The sequence below is a fragment of the Lissotriton vulgaris genome, chromosome 1_1, assembly GCF_964263255.1.
Source record: "Lissotriton vulgaris chromosome 1_1, aLisVul1.2, whole genome shotgun sequence".
NCBI lineage: Eukaryota > Metazoa > Chordata > Amphibia > Caudata > Salamandridae > Lissotriton > Lissotriton vulgaris.
This window is the reverse complement of record NC_141685.1, coordinates 601,182,121-601,203,307: the sequence shown is the minus strand read 5'-3', so window position 1 is coordinate 601,203,307 and position 21,187 is coordinate 601,182,121. Positions and strand designations below refer to the sequence as shown.

Sequence of the window (21,187 nt, the reverse complement as noted above, 5' to 3'; positions counted from 1 at the left end):
CACAGATATACACCTTTATATTGTCATCCATTCAATCTCTCTTTCATCAGTCAGTCAGTCACCATTCCCCAAACCTATCCATCAATGTGCAAACCTAGCAATTAAATATATCTATCCATCCACCATTCACTCAGTCACCCCACCTTTCACATATCCATTCCCTTCAATCTATCCTTTTAATCATCCATCCATCCTTTTACTCCTGCAATCCCCCTTTCACTCATCCATCAGTTCACCCTTTCATTCATCCATCCATCCCACCCTCAATAAAGCCATTCATCTACCCTTTCTTTCACTCATCCACTCCTCTATCCAGCCATCCATCTACCCTCCATTTCATTCATCCATCCATCCTTTTGATCATTCATCCATCCCCCTTTTACTCCGTCCATCCATCCAGCTTTTCAATCCATTAATCCGTTCACTCATCCTTCCATCCATTCACCGTTTTGCTCATCCATCCAACCATCCACCATCCCTCCCTTTACTCATCCATCCATCCTTCCATCAATCCTTTTATTCATTTATCCATGCATCTATTCATCCATTCACCCACTTACCCATCCTTTAACGTTCATTATGTACCTTTGTCAGCAGAGCTGCAAACAGAAGAGGCTCATCAAGAACCCCATCCCGCTGTAGCAGCTAAAGCCGGGGGTTGATTTCTCCCCTCTGTGTCAGCCAAGCAGGAACTGTTAAATATGAGCTCATCCACAACTTGTACTGCTACTTTGGCTGTTGCTGTGGTCAATCTAGCCAAATCTATTTTTGTCTGTCCAGCACCATTACAAGAATGCTGTGCTCCCAAGGACAGAATTAGTGTAAGCAGTCAGGAAAGTGAATTGAGTGAATCTTCATAAAGAGAGATGCACGGATAATTAAACAATACTAGCTCACATGTTTGCCTTCCCAGTACACCTAATTTGAATTATTAAATTGCATTTTGGTTCTTTGTTAGAGGATTAGTCCATAGTAGTAGTATTGCCTAATCCCCTAACAAGTAATCATCAATTTCTATTGCAGTAAACTACACTTGGGAAGAAAACTTTAATCATGGATTTATGGGAAATTCAGATTTTCCACAGTTCAGTGGGTTGAAAATCATGATTTTATTAAAGACACAGAGGCTGATATTATGCATATTTCTTTAATTGCCAACTCAAAGCAGCAACAGAAAACAATGCAAAGAATTTAGAATTAAAATGTATCATTCTAAAGTTAACAAGGTTCTGTGAAGGGCAGCCATATTCCTTCTTCAAGCTGTGAACAGTCCATAGAATTAATCCAGGAAAAATCGAGTAAAACCACGAAACTTTAAATCCAACCAGAGTAGAATCCATAGCAGATTACTTCTTATTGTCAGCACCTGAAAAAGTTAAACAGAAGTTATCAAGGGTGGAAAAAAAGACAGGGAGGGATAATATCAGCCTCTGTGTCTTTAATAAAATCATGATTTTCAACCCACTGAACTGTGGAAAATCTAAATTTTATGGCAAGGCACGGAGGCCAATATTATGCATGTTTAAAGCCTTGCCATAATATTCAACACCGGACAGTCCAGAGAATTGAAATATAATTTCTTACAAACAGAGTCAGAAGACCAATCAGCCGTTGACAAGATGGCTGATAAACCACCTCTAAAAAGAAGGCCTTTGCCCCTCTAGCAGAATGAGCACCAAACTTTGATAAATCAATCCCCGCCCTAGACATTACCCTTCTAACCCAGCGAGCTAGAGTAGGAGGGGAAACAGCCTTATGAGGGTGTCTAAAGGAAATAATTAATTGTGACTCATCCCTCAGACATTCGCTTCTTTTTTCATATTCACATATACATCTTACAACACAAAGTTTTCTACAATCATCAAAGCTTGGATAGAAAGTAGTCCTAGACATAGTTTTAGTTCTCTTTGAGATGGTGAAGCAAATACCCTCAGGAACAAACCTGCGACCGGAGATTTCCAGAGCTCTCACATCAGAAGTTATCTGAAATGAAATTAAACATAACAACATGACTAATTTTAAGGACAGATCCCTGAGAGACAAAAATTCATTTTCGCTCCAAGACATGAGTTCTTTCAAAACGAAATCCACATCCCATAGCGAAGAATATTTAGCTCCAGGGGGAGCTTTAATTCTTACACATCTTAAGAGCCTCCTTACGACATCATGTTGTCCAACGGAAAGACTATCAACTAAATCGTGTCCCGAAGAGATAGCTGATCTAGCGATATTAATGGTACTATATGCTTTCCCCCCGAGGAAAATTTCTGAGAGATAGTTTACAACTTCAACTAAAGGAGCGGAAATGGGATCCAGATCCCTTGAAGTACACCAACAGTACCATTTTTTCCAAGCCAACCTGTATGCCTTTGAGGTTTCAGGTGCCCAAGAGTCCTTGATAAGATTCGAAGCCTCCGAAGATAAGCCTGACAATTGAGAGGCTCTCCCGAAATTAAACAGGCCATTAGTCTGAGATGACCTTGAAGGACCAAGTCGTGAAAGTCTCCCGAAGCTTTGATTAGTAAATCTGGTATGTCCGGAAGAAGTACTGGGTCTGCAATCAGCATTTCTAAAAGATCAGGGTACCATACTTGAGACGGCCAGCAGGGGATAATTAGAACAATTTCCGGTTTGTCCATTATGACTTTGAGTAGGACTCTCTGAATAAGAGCAAAGGGGGGAAACGCATAGCAAGGAGAGTCTACCCATGGTTGCATTAGAGCATCCACTGCTTCCACCATCGGATCTGGTCTCCAACTGAATAATCTCCGAATCTGTGCATTGGTGCGATTCGCAAAGAGATCTATGAGAAGGGAACCCCAAATCTTCTTCAATAAAGAAAAGATTTGATTGTTGAGCTTCCAATCGCTGAAGTGTTTCAGTTGACGTGAATTCCAGTCGGTGATGGAGTTGTTCACGCCAGGCAAATATTGAGCTAGAACCATAATATTTCTGCTCAGACACAAGTGCCAGAATTCTTTTGCCAGATCTGCTAGAGCCTTCGAGCGAGGGCCCCCTAGCTTGTTCACATATCTGACCGCTGAGATGTTGTCCATCTTCAGGAGAATGCAACACTTTACCTGATCTTTTGTGAAGCTCTTCACTGCAAAAGAGCCTGCCAACAATTCCTGGTAATTGATGTGCATTTCCTTATCCTGAGCTGTCCATGTTCCTCCTGTAGTCAAGGAACCACATCTTGCGCCCCAACCCTGAAGACTCGAGTCCGACTCTATAATCATATCTGGGATCTGACCGAATATTGCACGGCCATTCCAGGCTTCGAGGTTCTCTAACCACCAGGCTAGTTATTCCCTGGATTCTGAATCCAGACGTACTTTCTGAGAATAAGTCACGCCTTTGTTCAAATACAAGGTTCTCAACCTTTGCATCGCTTGATAGTGGAGAGGTGCCGGGAATATCGCTTCGATTGAGGCTGTAAGAAGGCCTATAACCCTTGCCACCTGTCTCAGGATGGTCGAGTCCCTGAAGAGTAATTTCCAGACCTCTCTGTGAATCCTCCTCACTTTCTCCATAGGTAACCTCAAGACACAATCCGAGGTCGAGATCTGAAAACCCAGAAAAATAGTCTCTTGACTGGGGATCAGGCAGGACTTCTTTCTGTTCACTATAAAACCCAATTCCTCTATTATTCTTACTGCTAAGGAGGTATGTTTTTGAGCTAAGTGGTGCAATCACCACTCTTCAGGAGGCCGTGGAAACAAAACAACTACTCTGAGGTAGGACATCAAGAATACCAGAACCATATGTTATGTTTTCCAGTCAATCTTCTGGAGATCTGGTAATTTCCTGCACAGTTGGGACAGTGACTATATCTTTTCTTCCATTTGCACTGTGAGGGCAGAAGTCTGAAGACTATGACCAGATTTCCATTAGATCCTGGAGGACCATGTCCCCAGTAAAGCCAATGGGTTACTTGGTGCAGACGGGAGGCACATCTCATGGTTATTTGAAGCTAGCAGATCTACCAGCAGCAGGTAGGAGTCAGCTGTTATAGATAATTGAGGGGCATATTTGGGTTCATCTCTTTCAGATCGAGACTGGGGCAGCACACATGTAGACTAAAATTGTATTTTGCAACAACCCCTTTAAATGAATACATTATATGTGTCTCACGGTGTAATGATAGCATAATATATGTAATTGCAAGGTTGCACTGCATGTTTAGAAGTTTTAAGTCGTTTACATCTATGATCCAAAGGGTCAAGTACAGTGACGGAGGTATAGACGGGATACTGCGGTTTAGGAGAAGGATAGGGACATGTTGATTATCGTTGGTCAGACTGCCAGGTATCCAGTGGCGGAAGATGGCAGTAGATAGAGAAAGATATACAGGCTACGTGACAACCACTATTTATGTTTTCCCTGTAGTGTAAAATGACGTCCCTGTTAGTGGGTAGTCCACCTGTGAGCTCTTAGTTAGTGTTATGCCAGTTCAATATAAACTGCAGAGATGTTTCGATGCCTTAGTCATCCTTTGTGTACTCTTGCAGACAAAACATGTAACCTTCAATATGGCCAAAATCCCAAATAATTATGCAAATATGAAGCATACAAGTTACAATTCATACTGGGAAAGTTCTCTATTGAATGCGTTCTTAGGGTAATTTAGCAATTCCACGTTACAGGAGTAATTTACTATTTAATTTTGCCATTCCGCTGGTGGAATTAAATCAGCACTGTAACAGTACTTAAACATGGCTGAGAAGGAGCAGTCCCTCTTCTTTTAAAAGACCACAGCAGGTTAAGCTTTACTCTGCTGTGATTTTAAAACATAGAGGCACTGCTCCCTCTTCCAGCCCTGTTTAATCATCCCTGTAGTGCACATATCTCTTGGTGGCTTCACTGGAGTGGATACCCTTCGGTGCCCCAACATACTTACGTAAGGGCACCGAGGGATTTGGACTGCGTTACAGTGCAGCGCATACCTCTCGTTGCACTTAGATAAGTATGTAAGTGCACTGATGGGTATGCACTGCACTGGAGTGCACTGAGGGGTATGCACTGCACTTAAGTGTAGATCGTACCGCTTATTGCTGTTGCATAGGTATGGAAGAGCACTGAGAGGTATGCACTGCACTGGAGTGCACCATGTACCCCTTGGTGCCCTTACATAAGTATTTACTCTGCTGTGATTTTAAAAGATAGAGGCACTGCTCCCTCTTCCAGCCCTGTTTAATCATCCCTGTAGTGCACATATCTCTTGGTGCCTTCACCGGAGTGGATACCCTTCGGTGCCCCAACATACTTACGTAAGGGACACAAATCCTATGCACACGCTAGGTAAATTATATTGTAATCAAATTCATAGTCCAATGAACATAAGTAAATAATGAGACAAGTTGGACAAGTCCGAAAGGTTGATTTTCAAGTGAAATATATTTAAACCATCCTGCTAGGAAGGAATGGTAACATCCAGGCAAGCAACCAGCCAACACGTGTTTTGTCATGCGGGTGTTGTACTTGTGACTTTTCAGGGCTGGGGGTAAAGAAATGTGGAAAACATTATCTGGTAAAAAAAAGAAAAATACACATGATGGTGACACATTCAATGGTGATAATGCGCAGGAAAAACACCTCATGTGAGTGCAAACCCTATATTGTGAAAAAAGAAGCTAATAAACATGAAGACCATGACAATGCACAGATTAAAAGGATAAAACCTCACTGACAAAATTCAAGCATGTATCCTGAGAAAACGAGAAATTATGGGTATTTAAAGAACTTAGTGGGTCACCCAGATCCCAAAACAATGTATATAAGTTAATACAGAATTACTTGTTCATTCTGAGCTTCATATTCTACACAAATAGAAGGACCGAGCCGGTTGTGCGGTGACGCGTGAGTGATGTAGAAAGAACATATGAAATATTTAGGCACTACAAATTAAACCATATTAATGATTCTCCTCAATATATGCGTACCCTTCAAGAGATTATGGAAAACAAAAAGGCAATAGGCGGTAGGCACACCAAATGAACTAGGTGCTATCAAAACGATAATCATCAAAAAGTTAATATCACTCAAAGTAGATACTGTGCCACATTCTCTCAGTAACACGGCGTATTAAACATGTATAAAGGGAAATAAGTGAAAGCATGTAATATTCAAACAAATTTAAATTCTCCTATCAATATTAAGATACAAAACGATTCGCAATGAATGTCAGACAGATGAAAAGTTTGAGATACTAGTGTATAGAAACAGAAGAGAGGCTCCTTTAGCAGTGAAAGATAAAGGGAATGAATAGAGAATAGGATAGCATAACTTAAGTGGTAATTGGCAGGGGTACCTGTACACTCAGAAACCTACACAGAACCCATTATACTTACGTAAGGGCACCGAAGGGTATGAACTGCGTTACAGTGCAGCGCATACCTCTCGTTGCACTTAGATAAGTATGTAAGTGCACTGATGGGTATGCACTGCACAGGAGTGCACTGAGGGATATGCACTGCACTACAGTGTAGATCGTACCTCGTGTTGCTGTTGCATAGGTATGGAAGAGCACTGAGAGGTGTGCACTGCACTGGAGTGCACCATGTACCCCTTGGTGCCCTTACATAACTATTTAAGGGCACAGAGGGGTTTGCACTAGAGTGGATACCCATCGGTGCCGTTACATTCTTATATAAAGGCACCGAGGGGTATGCACTGTACATTATGGTGCCCACACTGCCCCCTCGCAGAAATCTGTGGTATTTTATTGTAATTCCGTGGAGTTCCACAAAATGAAACTCCGCCAATTCCACCCACCCCTATATTAAATCAATTTTGGCCCAGTATACAAGTCTTTATAGAAGACATTTCCCAAACATGTTCCTACACCCCTCCAAAACCGCACTTTAGTTTCTATGACATTGAACCTGACTCTGTCACTTTCCCTGCCACCATTGGTTTATGGTATTTTTGGTCCTAGATTGCTGTGTTGTATCTTCATATCAACCTGAAAGTCTATACCTCGACCTAACATTTAAATTGTTGAACTGTATGCGTTTGTCATAAGTTGACTGATTGGAAAGTTAGTGCTTCATCCTTCATAAAACGTTTAAATTGTGAATCCACAGCTCTATGATTAGTTCCTGCGGGTGTGAAATGTACAATCCCTATATAATATTTCTTTCTTTTTTTTTGTAACAGGCATCGATGTTCTCCACCAATTAGGCTTTGGCGGCAAAGAAGTAGGAAATCTATCCACAGTGACTGCATTGCCAGGATCACATATCCCATTACCTCACGGAATCCGCTTAACTCCTACAGGACTAGTTTTGGAAAGTGATATACACATTGAGAGAACAATAGACCAAATAATTCCCTCAAGCTTTCGACAACCATTCATGGTGCTGGTTGCACTGCGCTCTCATAGAGTAAACAATGCTTTTCTTTTCAGCTTAAGGAACACAAAACATAGGTTGCAGTTTGGTGTGCAACTCCTACCAAGAAAGGTTGTGGTGTATGTGGGAGGAAAGCATTCTGTGTCCTTCGATTACAGTGTCCACGATGAACAGTGGCACTCATTCGCTATTGATGTTAGAGACAAAACCGTCTCCATGTTTGCAGAGTGTGGGAAGAAACATCTCAGCAAAGAGGCTGTTTCCACAGTGCCAACCTTTGACTCTGCTGGTTCGTTTACTCTAGGAAGAATAAACTTTCATTCAGTACACTTTGAAGGCATAGTATGCCAACTGGATATCATCCCTTCGGCACAAGCCTCAGCAAACTATTGTAAATACATAAAAAAGCAATGCCGCCAAGCTGACACATACCGATCTCAGGAGGCGCAAACCCACACAACATCAAGATCATCCTCAGTGTCTCCGAAGAGAAAAGAGTCTTACTATGAACTGCTGTCAAAGCAAACACTACAAAGTACAAGTAGAGAGCCCACTTTATTTCACAAAACAGTGCCAACCAGCCCACCAAAGAAACCCATTCGACCAACTCTTTCCTCATCATCAAAGTCCTCATTGACCACCTTCATCTCAAGGGCAGGAAAAGCAAAACTTCCAAATCTTGACAGTAGAAATTCTACTGCTCAGGAGAGATTTAGAGCATCAGCACCCAAAACAGATCAGAGTGAAAAAAGGAATAACACCAGAAAAAAATCTGAGACCCAGCAAAATCTATCTGATAACAACACTGAAGGGGCTGACAGGGACCCTACTACACAGATTGAGACCCCACCAGCAAACCCGCCTGAAAAACGCAATAGGATTAAAAACAGCAGCAGGAAAAACAGCAAATCAAAACACCACTCAGAAGGATTTAAGGAAATGCAGCAGATCGTTAACCAGACGCTTTACAGAGCATCCTTCGACCCATCTGTGTATAATCACGTGGATCCCTGGGAGGAAAGCCTATTAGAGGATGAAGATATATATAACTCTGAAAACAACTATGAAATTGACATTGAAAATTATGATTATGATTATGAAGAACTTAGCAGAATGTTCGACATGGAGCAGCTAAGAGGGCCAAAGGGCGACACCGGACCACCTGTGAGTACTCTCAATTATATATTCCTATCATACTCTGTTTTTGTTTAATATACTTTGAATGGAAGGCTTTGGATTAAACCCCGAAGAGAGTGCCAGAACTGTGAAAGAAGCATATCCTGAATACGCAGTCCAAATTTATGATTTCAATAAGGCATGCTTTTTCTCTAGAATGTCGTTTTGGCAAGAGGTTCCAGAAACGTTTTTTTCCCTTTATAGCTGGCTGAGTTCAGCCATACTCAATTCTGTGAAAGTGGCAAGTTGTAGACACTCCAGATGTTTTGTTTTCTTTTCATCTAAAACATTGCCAAGATTTTAAACAGCAAAAATATGGAGACAGGAGACTTACAAAAAGTGCCGGGTTAGTGGATGCTTTTAGGTCAAGAATCTTGCATAAGAAAAGAAAGAAGATAAAATGTGAATTAAGGGAAGACGTATTATAGCAATAAAACAATATTGTCCTCTCAACAAGATAGCACTCTTTTAAATTAAAAATTATAATGACTTGATTGGAAACCATCTGTCTGCTAAGACTTTTACTTGGGGCATTTGTTAATGGTAACTAATATTGTCCTAGCAAGGCAATTATGCTTACTCTTTTGTCACGCATCACTAATGCTGGACAGAGATTATGTTTCTGAAAATAATGATTAAATCTAACAAGTTTAAAATAATCATATATATTGTTTCAATTTAATTTGTATGTTAATGTGCCAATAGGAACTCCAAAATATTGATATTAGTGCATACAATTAGATATATAAATTGTAAGACATTTTATAAATTACGCGTTTAGTTGATTTGATAATATTTGATGAATGAATGTTTCATATTAATAGCAGCTTGCACATACCCATTGTTGTCTTTTTTTTAATTTTCCCATTCCTTTTTTTTGACAGTTTTTATATTAACTTCTGCTAAGAATGTTATAAGAGAAGGATATAATAATCTCAGTTGAAGTGACAAATAACGTGATCATTAACATGTTGCGGTGAGATGTGGTTAAAAAATTAGGAATTGGGAATGACAAAGTCAGACATAGATTATACAATAGCCATGCTTTTAGAACTTGGTGTTTGTGGGGAAGTATCTATTAATTGTCTGGTGTAAAAAAATAATTGCATTCTGCCACAGACGTATGCACTAACATAACCACTATATTCAAAGTAGAAAGTGTATTTTGTAAGGCAAGATACTCATTGAAGTAAGAGATGCTAGTTTTATAATGTTAGCAAATCGCCATATACCTTCAGGGGACATCCCCTAAGAGAAACAACTTAATTTGTACTTGTGTCTGAAAACTTGGAAGCTGTTACTGCAACCATCTTCTTCAACAGATTCTAGTTCTTTAAATTGACCAGACCAAACTCAATAAGGCTGTCTCTTTTACTCATCCAAAAAAGTAACTTTTCTGCCTTATCAGAATAGTTCTGCCATGTTGAATTGAAAAGCTCCTTTCAACATTGTCTCTGGTTTGGCCAGTGGGTATTTGCATCTAAATTTCCTGCTGACATTTTCTTTGACCATCACTTTGGATACCCATAGGGGAGCCTACCTGTATATCTTAGAGCTGTTAAATGGGAAGGTGATGTCACCAAAATTTCAAGACTCGAAGACTCATTGGGAGACTGCTGTCAGAGCTAGGCCCAGAAGATAATAGTATTGATTATAAGTATCTGCTTTCCGTCTTCATCAAATCCCGAAGATGTGCACAATAGAGTTCACATCTTACTCCATCTAGCGTGCATAGTTTACCGTGGTTAGGTAAGGCTTGACAGTTGGCTATCTGCAATACGTAGTTTTACAAATTATTTGAATATATATATTTAATGGACTTTGGCTGCAGTGAGAGGAGTTTTGTTTCCCATGTCGTGATATTGATAATTTGATGTATCATTCCATTTCCTGCACAGTGCTTGCATTGCAATGTGTGACTAATTACTTTTACATTTTGAAAAGTGCAGTTTAAATTCTTTAACTATTTTAAGCATTATATACTGAACTTATATCAAGGTCATAGTGCTGCATTCTTGGACTTTTCGTTTACAAAATATTGTCTGTCAGGTGTATTAGTTCAATTTGATCAACTGGCAGAATGCCCCAGGTTGTTAATGAACCGCAGATGAGTGTAGGACTGCATCATTGTTGACGTGGACTAAGTTGGTAATCATATGCATAAACGTAGTTGCAAATAATTTAAGCAGGGTGTCCCATGATTTGTAGCCATAGTGTTTTGAACCTTTATTACCTAAAACACCCTCCTCAAGTAAGTGTCATATATTGGGAGATGGTATACCCTGCGTGGAATTATTGTTTGCAGATGATCTAAGTACTTGTCAAATATATAAGTCAAAGTCAAAATCAAAATGAACTTTATTCGATTTCTTTATAGAAAACCATAAAAGCATGTACAAAACATATTATTAAAAAGTTAAAAACAGTATGTTTGTCATAGATAAAAACTACTGGCACTTTTACAACTCCATGGAATATTCATATTATGAGAGACTCCACATCTAATCACAATCTTTAAAATCTATAACTCAACTGGAATGCATTGTTTCTGCCATGACTCCTATTTATTTAATAATGTTCATCTGAAAAGCATTTGAACAGCACTGTTTATTTGATTAAATATCTCAAACTACTGTTCTAAATAACACCAAGACATTCCACGGAGTTATTACTAACCATGTTAAGAGTAGATTGAGTTTGTTCCAATGCGAGAGAAACTCAGCATTGTGTCCACCCATTAAGTCTTCAATTGGATACAAAGTAAATGGAAACCCAACAGAATCCAAAGTAGTCCAAGTTTACATCTTTTCCAACTGTATGTTAAGTCATTCTTAATTATGGGCAGGAGTGAATACATAAAGGGGAGGAAAAACTGAAAGCATGAAATAAATCAGGCTTAAAAGAACTCCCCCAAGGGGATAGAAGCTAAGTACTTACAAACATGAAAAAGTCAGAAGTGTTTTGATTCATACTTGAAGCAAGATCAGAGAGGACAAGGAAGAGCAAACATCTACTAATAGACAGTAAAGCTGAGGAGCAAACAGGAGACAAGAAACCCCTAATGAAACGTGTGATAAACTGCAGGGAAATGGAGTGGGGCACCGTGCGATTTCCTCCATAAACAGTAAAAAGGCAGTAAGTTATGACCAGTAAAACGTACCACATTGGATTGTAAGAAATGTCAATTGGCAAGTAGTCAGTGACTCTAAATTAGTAACTTGTTGGCTCAGATGTCTAATGAAGCGATTAATCAATCAAATAAGCAGCCAATTCAAAATATTCTATTCAAGTGTGTACAAGTTAAAAAAGTAAGAATGTCAGTTATTTAGAAAATGAATAATTCTCCTTTTGAAAATGTTTTCATGCCTGAATAGGGATACAAACTCCAAGAGACTGTTCAATCAATTGGTTGCTATCCAACAGCAAACTTCCAACAGAAAATAGATTCTCAAGTGAATTTTCCAAACACTTAGGACATTCCTGTCATCTATACTTCTTCAAGTAATCTACTTGATCAATTTGCAATAGAGGAACCTCTACAGTCCCTTGAGCAGGACTATCAGTCTCATCCAAACCCCAGCATACTGGCTTCCATTCAATAGCAAGCTACCAACTTCAATGATACCACTGTGCAGGAAGTAAGATACTTGTCTAGGCGCTATGTGGCAAGGTCATATGGGGAGGGGAGACCACCATGCCATAATCCAGCCACCGAGATCAAGGCCCCCATGGTCCACGCCTATATTTCTAAAAATGCCTCCCCTGAGGGCACTTATCGCTATTATACACCTCCTATCCTTGCAGGCTTTACATGCTTCAACACACATCTGTTTAGCGCACAAAACTGTCCTTCTGCAGAAAGCATTGCTCATTATCTGGAGGGTGTCGCTCTGGAATGGCTCTCTACAGGCCAGCGAAGATATCTTACTTAATCTATAACAATAGATCATATTAAGAATGCCATATGCATGCTACCCAATGGCAAGGCCCTGGGCTGTGACAGCCTGACCAGTGAATTCCATAAAGAATATGCAATTATCCTTGCACCCCATCTCCATGCACTATATAGGAAGCATATAACAAGCAGAATCTGCCACCCTCCTTTAGAGAGGCACTAATTATTTGACGACTAAAACCCAATAAAGCATTTGAGTACTGTGAGTCCTACTGACTACTTTCCTTAATGAAAACAGATGTAAATATTATTACCAAAATCCAGGCGACATGACTGCAGCCACTTCTGCTAGGTTGGGCTGTTGGACCGTCTGAGTTTATCCCCGTCCATTCAACTACACATCATTTCCACATGATCTTTGTAATATTGTATCAATTGAATCCCTCCCTAAAGGCAGTGGCAATCCTATTTGAAGCCACTAAAGCCTTTGACGCAATTGAATTGGAATACATGTTTAATATCCTGATTCGCATGGGGATCCCTCTGACCTTCCTGCAGTGGATTCGCTTGCTATACACTGACCCAGTGGCTTGAGTACGAATCAGTGGGGCCATGTCTGAGGTACTTCATATCCATAGGGGCACTAGACATGAATGCCCTTTATCCCCATTAATATTTGCGATCATTTTGGAACCACTAGCATCCATTGCCAAAGATATGCCAACTCCGCATTAAGATTCATGCTGCGGTCTCTAAGTATTTTGTTATATGCAGATGATATGCTGTTGTATGTGAAAAACCTTACCACTCATTCATTTTGATCATTATTCAGGCCTGAGCATTAAATGGTCCAAGTCTGTTATCTTCCCCTTGACTCTGGCCACCAATTTGTATCCATTGGATTTTCCCTTATTGTGGAGCACTGACCCTGTGAAGTATTTGGGGATCTGCAATCACAATGACCCGGAATTGGTGCTTCAATACAACTATGGCAGAGCCATGACACAGTGTGAGGATCAGGTGCACAGATGGGCTAGTCTGGTACTGTCAATGACAGATAGAATGACTGTCATGAAGATGTGGAGCCTACCCAAGTTTCTTGACCTATTCACCAACATCCCTATTGTGCTCTCACAACACTTTTCCAAAACACTTAGAACACACTTGATAACACTGGCATGGGCGGGCAAAGAACCCAGGATTTGATGGGACACACTCACATTATCATATGCATAGGAAGGTTTTGGATCACCAGATGTAGAGCTCTATTACTTGTGTGCACAAGTTCACTTCACACACTATTGTTACCTTCTCCATGATTGCATCCTATACCTAGCAATTGAACATGATGATGCCAGCCCGCTCTCACTAAACATCATCCTGCTGCTAAACCCCCTCCTATTGATAAGACTGAATTTAACACCATTCACTGCACCACAAAAGCATGACATACAATTGGAGCACAAGCCCCCTATATACCTCAGCACTTCGCCTGCTATACCACCCTGTCAGTCCCTCAGGCACCACAAGCTCTGGAGATCCTTGGCAGGGCAAGGTTAACCACCACGAGGGATGTCTACTCCGGGGGAACATTCATTGTGTTAGACGATATATCGTATACACAGCGTCATACCCCCTTGCTGACATTCATTTACTTCCATCTCCATGCTTCGTTTAAGGAGGTGCACCCACAATTCCCGAAGGATCCCCCTACGGTCAAGGCACTACACGTCTTACTGACTAACGACACATGCAGGTCACTCATTATGAAGTTGCATGCCTCAGTACAGAATGATAGACCCCAGCCCCTGATTCGGCTCTGGAGAAATGGAATGAGGTGGTTGAACCTGCTATTGGAGCTGATGGATTGGGCTTTTTGTTGTGCACATACTAGCATGCTTACCCCTAACTGTAACTTTGGCATAATTCATTTCAAATATCTCCACCAAATGTACTATACAATGGCAAACGTATACAAATGTGGGCTGAGAAAGGAGGCTAACTGTTTGAGGTGTGGGGTGTTTGATGCAGATTTCTTGTATTTGGCAAAGTCCTGCCCCCTTGTACAGCATTTCTGGATGCAAATCACAGAGGCCCTGATGTACATGGTGCTGAAGCCAGTGCTCTATCGTCCGCTTCTATAACTAGTGGGCCTGGTTAAGGACGGGAAGCTTGCGAATCGCAGACTCATAGCAGTGGCACTATTATTGGCTAAGAGGAGAGTGACGATGAATTGAGGCAAACATGAGGCACCCACCAAAAAGAAATAGATATTGGATATGGTATACTGCAAAGAACAATTGAAACTATATGCTGAGGAACTACTGATACCCTTGTGACCTGAAGACATATGAGGGCTGTGGCCCGCTTATTTGCTGGCTGTCCCGAACCTTTCTTTGGGGTGTGAAGGATGCATGTGTCTTCTTACACTGGGTAAAAGTGGAGCAGTAGAAAGCTTGCATTGTACCTGCTTTTAAAACTCCATATCCGCTCAAGTCTTCTTAGCAAACCATTGCCAGCCGTGGTGTTCGACCCTGTGGTACCCGGAAGTTAGACGCGGCCGTACTACACTGGGGTTGACTCTCTAGTCTTTTCCGCCCTCCCCCACTATATCTAGCACGCTGGAGCGACCGCACAGTGTGTTGGTGGCATGACACTAGTTTGGCCACATTGTGAATCCCACTATTTTTAAAACGATTGCGCTGCTTGCACTAACCTGATCGTTTGCATTTTGTTTTTAACTTAAAACTCGCTTCCTTCAAAACCACTGCGTTGTTGCACTAATTTGATCTTTAGCACCACAATTGCTCAACTTCTAAACTTTGACTACTTGCACTGTACCTGCTTTTAAAACTTCATATCCACTCAATTCTTCTTAGCAAACCATTACCAGCCTTGGCGTTCGACCCCCACGGTACCCGGAAGTTAGACAGGACTGCACTGCACCGGGGTTGACACTCTAGTCTTTTCCGCCCTCCACCACTATATCTAGCACGCTGGAGCGACCGCGCAGTGTGTGGGTGGCAGGACACTAGTTTGGCCACATTGTGAATCCCACTATTTTTAAAACGATTGCGCTGCTTGCACTAACCTGATTGTTTGCATTTTGTTTTTAACTTAAAACTCGCTTCCTTCAAAACCACTGCGTTGTTGCACTAATTTGATCTTTTGCACCACAATAGCTCAACTTCTAAACTTTGACTACTTGCACTGTACCTGCTTTTAAAATTCCAGATCCACTCAAGTCTTCTTAGCAAACCATTACCAGCCTTGGCGTTCAACCCCTGTGTACACAGAAGTTAGACGGGACCGTACTGCACCGGAGTTGAAGCTCTAGTCTTTTCCGCTCTCCACCACTATATTTAGCTTGCTAGAGCCACCGTTCATTGGGCGCGTGCAGCGGGCGTGCATATCACTGCTCGTCGGCACCCGGAGTGCGACCAGCGCCAGAACCCCTGGCTAAACTGGGCCACATACATAAAGGTAGGGAAAAACTGCTCGAACTGCGAGGAAGCACACATGCACTTCACAACATACTTGCACAAAACCTGGACGGGACCGAGGCTCTCTGCACTAACTGTCCCTTTAAAACAATTCCGATTCCCTTTTGGTCCCCACGCCTATAAATAAGCCAGGGAAAGGGTGGGAAGCCAAAAAGCCTGAAATCTGCAGAGATAGAGAGAATGGTGGTAGGGATAAGTATATAAATGGGATCATCAATGATCCTAAGTCAACATCAACGGTGTCTGTCAAGTGTCTCCTGCTGAATGCCCGTTCCGTAGTGAAGCACAAATATCAGCCGGAAGATCTAATTCAACTCTCCACACCAGATTTAGTTTTCGTGACCGAAACCTGAACAGACACCACATCAGCGCCAGACTAGAACATTGCTCTACTAGTAGGCTACACTTTTCTCTCACAGGACAGGGAGAAAGGTAAAAGGGGGGGGGATAGCAATTATCTACCGAGATCACTTAAATGTACGCGTGGAGGCTATCTTTGTACTGCCTAAAGAAGCACTGCATTTCTGTATAAAGCTAAATGACCTCTCAATATTTCAGGGTATATTAATTTATCGTCCACCTGGCACGAACGCGGCTTTTCTCAAGCCCTTTTGACGCTTTGGAGTCATACACTGACCCTTACTTCCTCACAATCCTTCGGGATTTTAACTACCATTTAGAATCTAAAAATAACATGGATACAATTAGACTGCTGGATAATCTTGATGCTTTTAGCTTAAACCAACTTATAACTGAACCCACCCACCAGGCAGGACACACACTAGATGGGATTTTTACAATCAACCCTGACATTACTCTGACTAATTTGCTAGCCGTGGAGAGATCACAAGGCTATTCATTTTAACATCAAAGTCACGCAGCCACATCTTTGTACACAGGCCAAGCCATCTAAGGTACAAATTAGGCGCTGGAATAAAGTCAAGGACAGTGACTTTGAGAGTCGGCCCTTGACTACTTTCCTGGCACACTAGAAAAGGATAACAAAACAGCAGCCCTGCAGTTCAATGGCTGGCTACTGTTGCACCTAAAAAACTAGTGACGGTGAAGAGAGCCAAGATATCATCACCCTGGTGCACTCCAGAGTTCAAATGTTTAAAAATTAACTGTAGAAGAGCCGAGCGTCTCTGGAGACAAGACTATGATAATCAAACGAAATTAACATATAAATCAGCTATCCTACAATACAAAGAGGCAATTACTGCCGCAAAAAAATCTTTTTTTCACAACCAAAATATAGGAGGCTGGCAACTAAGGAACTGTTTAAATCTGTCAAAATGCTAGCTAAACCGCAACAGAATAATGCCTTCAAGCCTGATCAAGCCTTGTGCAACAAACTTACCTCGTTTTTTTCAAGAAAAGGTGCAAGGAATCTACAACGACTTCCTAACTGCCCCAGTGCCTCAGGATATAAAAGTACTAATGGGACCAACCCATTGCAGATTATCCTGTTTCCAACCAATAAAAAGCAAGGAAGTACAAAAACTCCTGATTTCTATAAAAAACGGCTCACCTATTGACACTTGTCCCCCTACTATCATGCATCAGGCTGCCCATAAGATCTGTGACAATCTCACCCCTCTCTTAAACCAAGTCCTGGAATCAGGCTGCTATCCAGACATTTGGAAAAAAGCATTGATTACACCTCTTTTAAAGAAACCCAATCTGGACCCCATCGTACCAAAAAACTATTGCCCTATTGCTGGCCTACCAATTGTGGCTAAGATCCTGGAAAAACAACTTAACACAGTGCTGACTGACCACTTAGATGTTAATAAACTATTAGACACCTCCCAGCATGGTTTCTGCTCATGCCATTCCATCGAATCTGCCCTGATCCTTGCTACCGAAGAGATCCGCAGGGCGATCCTCATGCTCCTGGATCTATAGGCCACGTTTGACACCGTGAACCACACAGTTCTGGTGCAGCGGCTGAGGGCTCTATGGGTGGAGGGGACCACCCTGACCCTCCTGACCTCCTTTTTGGAGGCAAGAGAGTAGAGATTGTTCTGGGAAGGCCTGAAATCTGACAGGTTCCACCTCCCATGGGGTGTCCCACAGGGGTCCTCTCTTTCTCCGACAATGTTCAACCTCTACGCCACCCCACTGGCTAATCGTATCAGGAGGCATGGCTTTGCCCTGGTCTCTTACTCTGATGATCCACAACTTGTCATCTCTGTTACCAATCAGCCTGAGACCACAACAGCCAGGGTCCATGTCTGTCTCACTGAGATCATGACCTGGATGAATCACAGCTTCCTGAAAATAAACACAGGCAAGACAGAGGTGATGGAATTCAGCCCGGGCCAGTCCCTGTGGAACAAGTCCTGGTGGTCAATCGAGGCCAGAGAATGCCCCCGCCCGGTAAATAAGGTCAAGATTTTAGGGATCATTGGAAAAAAAAAAATTATTAAGGTTTATACAAAATTTGCGCACAAACAATATGAACAGGTGTTCCAACCAAAACACCTGCCCGCGTGCCGTTACATTACTATACAAAGCATCAAAATACAAGACATTAGAGTTACACATATGGAATAATACATCAAGCAATCCGCACATGCAGGTCAGGTAGCAACATGATCACATACATCACAATTGTAGTGTAATCCATTTCGTATCCGAAAAGATCACATGGAGCGTCGGGCCTAAACCAAAAATTATAATACATCCATACCCATCAGGTCAAAGTCATACATGGTGAAAATTATACAAGCACATTACAAAACTGATCTATTATATAGAGGCAACACAGCATTAGGTATCCACACCGGGACTGGGAACCGGGGACTCCGCTCTAGCGCAAGCCCCACTCGGGAATGGCTCCCATATGTCTTGTGGCCTTGAAGTCGGGGGCATCAGTTCCCAAAAAATTCCAAGTTGTGTGTGACCATACATCACATCAGACAGCCAGTACTTAAACCTGGATACCCTCTTTCTCCCCCAATGAATAGCAACCCGTTGTCGTGCATATAGTAAAAGAAGTGCATGCAATTTGCGCTGTTTTGGTGGCGTGTCTTTCACACAACCCAAGAGGTCCAACGTCGGTGAGGGGGTATCCGTTCTGCCAACAATTTGATCGACCGCAATAAATACCTCCTGCCAAAACGCAGCGACTCGGGGGCAGTCCAAGGCAATTTGTAAAATGGTGCTGAAGCATACCCACAGCGCCAACATCTGTCATCCTCTCTAAGCTTCATGCGGTATAGGTTGATTGGTGTCCTGTAATATCTATGTAGGAATTTAAAATGTATTAGACGAAGTCTATAATTTGGGGAAAGCTCAGTCAGATGCCTGCAGCAGAATTCCCACTTTTCTTCTGTCAATTGAGGGTCAAGTTCATTGTTCCACTGACGTAGGGACTTTGGCTGGACTACCGGAGCAGTATTTTGCATGCTGGTATATAAACGTGTGACTATTTTGCGAGGGGAAGGCGTTTTCAGAATAAGCTCTAAAGCTGGCAGCATTGGGGGGGCTTCAGGAAAACCATCCCAAAGTGCGCAACAGGCAGTTTTCAATTTGTGATATAAAAACAGCTCTGCAAAGGACACATCGCGATCTACAGACCTGGCCGGGGGGGGCCTAAATGCACCACTTAGATATAAGTCAGCAAATGTGTGCAGTGGCATGTCTTCAACCAGGGTCTTACTCACCCCACCCTTAGTGCAGGGTAGCACTGGGTTACGCGCTAGTGGTATAGATGGCGCATACAGAACCGGGATGTTAGCTCTCTTCTGGAGTGCTCTCCACACTCAGCGCAGTGTGCCTGCCGTGTGCACATCTTCCCTAGGACGTTGTGTCTTCTGGTACAGCACCACCTCAAGTGGCACTGGGGACACCACGTCAATTTCCACCGCCACATAAGGCTGATATGGCGTCTGGTGCACCTGAAAATGGAGGAATTGCGCCTGGGCACATAGGGCATATAGCTGCATGCCAGGGGCGCCTCCAGTGCTTCTCTATATACTGTGAGCAATCTAGGGGCCAGTTCCTCTGCATATGTTTTGTAGAAGGCAGTAGTCAGGCCATCTGGTCCGGAGGCTTTATTAAGCGGCAAACTTTTTATGACTTTTGTTACGTCCTCCACCGTAATGGGGAGGTCCAGATAAACTCTGGGTGCATTGTTGAACCATACTAGGGCAATAGAGTCTAAAACATCATGCGTGCCCTCCTGGCTCGATACCTAGGTGGCTATATACAGGGAAGAATAAAACTTGGAGAACTGATTGAGAATCTCTGATTGGCCCCTAATAACATCCCCACCAACAGTGTTTATCTCGTGTATAAAGGCAGTGGACCTGGATGGTCGAATCATACCTGCCAGCGTGCGGCCTGGTCTGTCACCCTCACCATACCGTCATGCCTTGGCATATTTCCCCAAAAATTTGACCTCTTGCTGCGATTCCTCAGCAAATTCCAATAGTTTCGCCTTTAGGAGTGCAGCTGTGGCAGAGTCATTCATAGAATAGAATTGTTTCTCAATATCCCTTATCTGTCCCTCTAAGGCGGCTATAGTGCCCCTGATGGCTTTTTTGTACACCTGCCTGCCGTGCTACACATTGTCCCCCTGATCACGACATTAAAAGCCTCCCATAGCGAGGATTCATTGTCCACTGATCCAGTATAGAGAGTAAAGTATTCAGAAATGTCAGATCGGATTTCCTCCTTGAAGGCCTCGTCTAGTAGCGCATGCGGGGTAATCGCCACGTGAAAGCGCATGGGGGACACCCGGCAAGCATAGTTTAAGCATACATGGGGCATGATCTGATCGCGAGTGCGCCAGGTGAACCACCTCGAGCGTCCAGGCGGCGACATCCTGCGACACCAACCAATAGTCCAAATGGGACCAGCCGCATGGTGGCTAGAAATACATGTTCCCTCCCTAAGCCCCGGATGGCGGACCCGAAAATATCCAGTAAATCACCATTGAACATAATATCCTGTAACGCCGTGCTAGCCACTTAGGGATCATCTTTGATGACAAATTGAACTGTGGTGCCCAGGTAAACAGCCTCACTTCATCCTGCTTTTTTCTACTAAAATCTTTGAGAACATCTTTTCCATACATCTCTCAAGAGTTGCAAAAGACGGTGATGGTAGCACTCTTTTTATCCAAGCTAGACTACTGCAATGCCCTATTTTTGGGCATTGACAATTTCAAAAAATTGCAGTCCGTACAAAATGTCGCAGCAAGATTACTCCTTTGCATACCCAGAGGACGGTCAACCTCTGCAGGATTCAGA

At 42.4% G+C, this 21,187-nt stretch overlaps 1 protein-coding gene across 1 annotated transcript in view; it reads left to right on the top strand.

Moving 5' to 3' along the window:
- Positions 1 to 21,187, top strand: part of COL24A1 (collagen type XXIV alpha 1 chain) — an 897,023-nt gene that overhangs the window by 73,928 nt on the left and 801,908 nt on the right. The window contains exon 3 of the mRNA XM_086954096.1: positions 7,159 to 8,516. Coding sequence (XP_086810222.1) covers positions 7,159 to 8,516 — 1,358 coding nt within the window. The remainder of the gene's footprint in view (positions 1 to 7,158; positions 8,517 to 21,187) is intronic.